Source organism: Vicia villosa, linkage group LG1, assembly GCF_029867415.1.
Source record: "Vicia villosa cultivar HV-30 ecotype Madison, WI linkage group LG1, Vvil1.0, whole genome shotgun sequence".
Classification (NCBI taxonomy): Eukaryota; Viridiplantae; Streptophyta; class Magnoliopsida; order Fabales; family Fabaceae; genus Vicia; species Vicia villosa.
In genome coordinates, this window is record NC_081180.1 from 125,245,138 (window position 1) to 125,249,301 (window position 4,164).

Genomic DNA, 4,164 nt, shown 5'->3' on the forward strand with positions numbered 1-4,164 from the left:
TCGTTTTTCTCAGGTTTCCAGGAACGAGTTACTCCACTTTCGTTGGATACCGTTAACTTGCCTTTCAATTCTTCTAATCTTTTCACCCTCATGAATGTCTCCGTCTAACCATTCGATCAAGCCCCTTTGAAAATGATTGAAGGTCTTCGTATTCTAAAGTTTGACCTTGATCGCAGACTTTGTTGGCAGAAAAAAAAGTTGAGCATCTCTTTTGCTAAGTGAAAACATTTGAGGGGTACTGGAAGAGATATTTAAAAATGAAATGAGAAGATGTGTAAAGAATAGTGGAGATGAATAATTGAATTTATAGAAAAATTAAAATAACTAAGTAGCCACACTGAATGACTACTATACTTTGACAATGCATGCATGCACCACATAGCGTTGCTAAAGGTCTATGTGGTGAATTTTTTTTTTTAAAGTGGTTAATTTGAAAAATTAGTTGAAATTGTGGTTATTTGAAATAAACAATTAAGAAAATTAATTATTTGAAGAAAAAAATTCCAAGAATACATATTAAAGTTTTTACCACTAATAAATAGTAATTATACATTTTTTAAAATGTACTAATGCATGTAGTAATATTGGTATATTATTTTTATGTTTAGTTGACATTAACAAAGACACGAGAAATCAATTAACAAAGTAATCAATCATTACTTTCTTGGTCGGCGTGAGTCTCGCTCCTTCATAATCACATGGCGGCCGTTACCCGCCTTTCTACGCGCGTCTCTTCCATCGCAAAGCGATATCTATCCTCCGAGCTCACCTCCCGCGCGCCACTCCCTCTTGTTCCTACGCGCGGAGAAGATCAGAAGAACCGCCACGTACGGTGGGTCTTCCTCGGTTGTCCTGGCGTCGGGAAAGGGACATACGCTAGCCGTTTATCTAATCTCATCGGCGTTCCTCACATCGCCACCGGTGATCTCGTTCGCGAAGAACTCGCTTCCTCTGGTCCCCTCTCTTCACAGGTTTTCTTCTTATTATTATTCTTTTTGAGATTTTTGTTTTTGCTTTTGAATTATTGTTTGTTCGTATCTAACCTAGAAATTGAAAAATAATTATAATTCTTTCTGATGATTTGAATTTCCTTTCTGATTTACGTTAAGGCTTAGCTTTCGTGAACTGCTATATTAAATTTTGAGTCTACTATCATGTTTTAATTTATAATTACTATTATTGTTATAAGAAATAATCTGAGCTTTGCTTTGAGGATCATTGTATATTTGGTATAAGAACTTGTAGTTGCATGTGTAGATAATTAAGATTTTTTCACGTGTATCTATGAGTTTTAAAAAACGGTCGCCGGTCGCGTAAAGTTTTTCGCAATTTCAGTTACTACAGGTGTCGTGACACTGATTGCGGTTGTTGACTTGTTGCGGTGTGAATTAACCACAATTTGTTCTTTAATATAAAAACGGTGAATAACGGAATCGATATCGGCACTTGCCGATACCGTTTTGTCGCGGGCGATTTTCTAAAACCCTTTGCATAGAAACTACTACTACTTGTTGGTCTTTTGTCCATTTGTGAGTGACTTTTGGATCCAAATGTCCTTTGCTATTCTTTACTGGACATACCCCCTAGATATCAAATGGCTATTATCACTTGTATGCTAGTTATTTTTGGTTTGAAGAAGAAAATTAGTTATCATAGTTGAGTAGGAGCATGTATCTCAATCTAATTTAAACCTTGAGCTGGAAATGAGTGCTTTTGATGCACTAGTTTGGTACTCACCATGTTATGCTTTGATTGTATCTTAGCTCCTTTAGTCATAGTGGCCAATAGTGGTGCTATAGCGGGATAACGGAGCGGAGGCAGGCCACTATGGGAAGAGTCTTAGCGGTGCATAACACTATAGTAGCCGTTATAGGGTAAATAGCAGGATAGCAGAGCGGAGCAGTTCCCCTCTAAAAACCCGAAATTACCTTTTAAATTTAAATCAGTTTAAGGGTAATTTTGGACTTTTCATTCAAATTTGAGTTGAGACTCCTCCCTCGTCTCTCTCTGCACTCCATTCTTCCCTCTCAGCCTTCGTCTCCTCCCTTTGTTCCATCGTTTCATTATTTGATTTATGAATATTTTATGTGTTTTGAGTTATTTGTTTAATTTTACATTAAATATATCTTTATGATTATTATATGTAATTTGTCCAAAAAATAAATAGCGGTCATCCTTCCGCTATATGCTATCCCACTTTTGGAGTTGGCCGCTCCGCGCCGCTATCCGGGATTGAATACTATCTATACTATTTGTTGTATGACTAACAACTTATGTGGTGTTCTTGTTCATGTTAGTTGTTAGTTATTAACTTCTATCAAGATATATATGCAACTTGTACATATAATTAAGATTTGCTGGCTTTCTGTTCCTAAATCAACACTTCATCAACTAATATCATTGGGTTCTCTTGATTGATATTGGATTTGAGGCATAATTATGTAATTTAGTTGCATGTGCAATATATTTCTTGCGTTATTGGTGAAATCTACATATTCTTCAAGCTAATAAGTATTTAAATTTGGAAGTTTAAACTCTAACTTTCACCAAACCAAATTAATGAAATGAAATCTTGATTGGTTTTTCCGTCTGTAAATGATTCTGTTAAATGTTTTACTTTTCTTCGCAGCTTGAAAATGATTGAGCTTTGATAAACACAGATATGTTATATGAATAAGTCGTATTGTGTACCGGAGTTAAGTGATTTTTTTTTATCCATTGTACTGACTGGTACGATCACTGATTTGTAATGTTTGGTGTCTTACAGCTATCAGAAATTGTAAATCAAGGTCAACTGGTGTCAGATGAAATTATTATAAATTTATTGTCAAAGAGACTTCTTGCCGGGGAAGCTAAAGGTGCTCTGGGATTTATTCTTGATGGTTTTCCGCGAACAATTAAGCAAGCAGTGAGTAAATCTTCAACTTGTTAAAGTTTATGTCACTATAGGCCAGAATACAGGGAACAAAAACATTGATAGTGGATTTTGATACCTAAAAGTCTAAAACTGTAGTATCCAATGAAAAAAAAAATGAACTAATTTTGCAGATTTGGATAATATGTTCATTTCATATCAATGTGCATCTATTTTCTGCAGTTGTCGTGTGATGTTTTTTTGAACCCAGTTTCTCTCTAAACAAGCAACCTTATTTTCTCTCCTCCCATAATTGTCTTTATTTTGTGCTCAGGAAATATTGGAAGGGGTAACTGATATTGACTTGGTTATCAATCTAAGGCTTCGAGAAGATGTACTGCTTGAGAAATGCCTTGGTAGGAGGATTTGCAATGAGTGTGGAGGAAATTTTAATGTTGCTTCCATTGACATCAAGGCTGAGAATGGAAGCCCTGGAATTGTCATGGCTCCGCTTCTTCCTCCTGTCAATTGTATGTCGAAGCTCACTACTCGGTCAGATGATACTGAACCAGTTGTCAAAGAAAGGCTTCGGATATACAATGAATTGGTATTGCTGCTTTTGTGACGTCTTGTTTAAAGCTTTATATTTATCTTTATTACAAGAGGCTCATGAAATATCCGAGTGAAGTTGCATAAAAAAAGTTTACGGTTCTAGTTAACATGTTGCTTTTAAATTGTAAAAACTTTTATGTGAATAATTTTTGCCATCTTTTCTCACTGGTTTAGGATTGGTTATCTATTATGATTGCAGAGTCGGCCTGTGGAGGAGTTTTACCGCAACAGAGGAAAATTATTAGAGTTTAATCTACCTGGAGGAATCCCAGAATCTTGGCCAAAGTTGCTACATGCTCTTAGTCTTGATGATTATGAGGATAAGCACTCTGCTACAGCATAAAGATATAATAAGAATAAGAATAAAAATAATGTATCATATTTCATTCTTTGCATGCAATATATATGCATGATTGACAATTTTGCAGGAAGGAGAACCAAAGAAAAGGGACTCTATTAGTATTATTTTGAACCAATAATGATATTGGAAGTGTTGTAATAATATGATAAAACTGATAGGGTTGGGTTTTTTTTTCTTTTTGAATGGTTAAATGGTGTAGTGTAAGGTAATCACAGCATTGCTACATAGATAGTTGCTTGTCAATAAGGTTCAATAGAATTGGTGCATTGTTACTGTATAGATGTAAATTGAATGCAAATGTACTAATTTATTGTGTGATCACATGCTTGATATTGCA

At 35.1% G+C, this 4,164-nt stretch overlaps 1 protein-coding gene across 1 annotated transcript; it reads left to right on the forward strand.

Annotated features, from left to right (window-relative positions):
* Window positions 1-621: 621 nt before the first annotated feature.
* On the forward strand, window positions 622-4,164 carry LOC131644107 (probable adenylate kinase 1, chloroplastic). Its single transcript, XM_058914504.1, has 4 exons — window positions 622-971; window positions 2,768-2,908; window positions 3,189-3,461; window positions 3,666-4,164. The coding sequence occupies exons 1-4, from the start codon at window positions 699-701 to the stop codon at window positions 3,807-3,809; spliced, it is 831 nt and encodes a 276-aa protein (XP_058770487.1). The 5' UTR covers window positions 622-698; the 3' UTR covers window positions 3,810-4,164.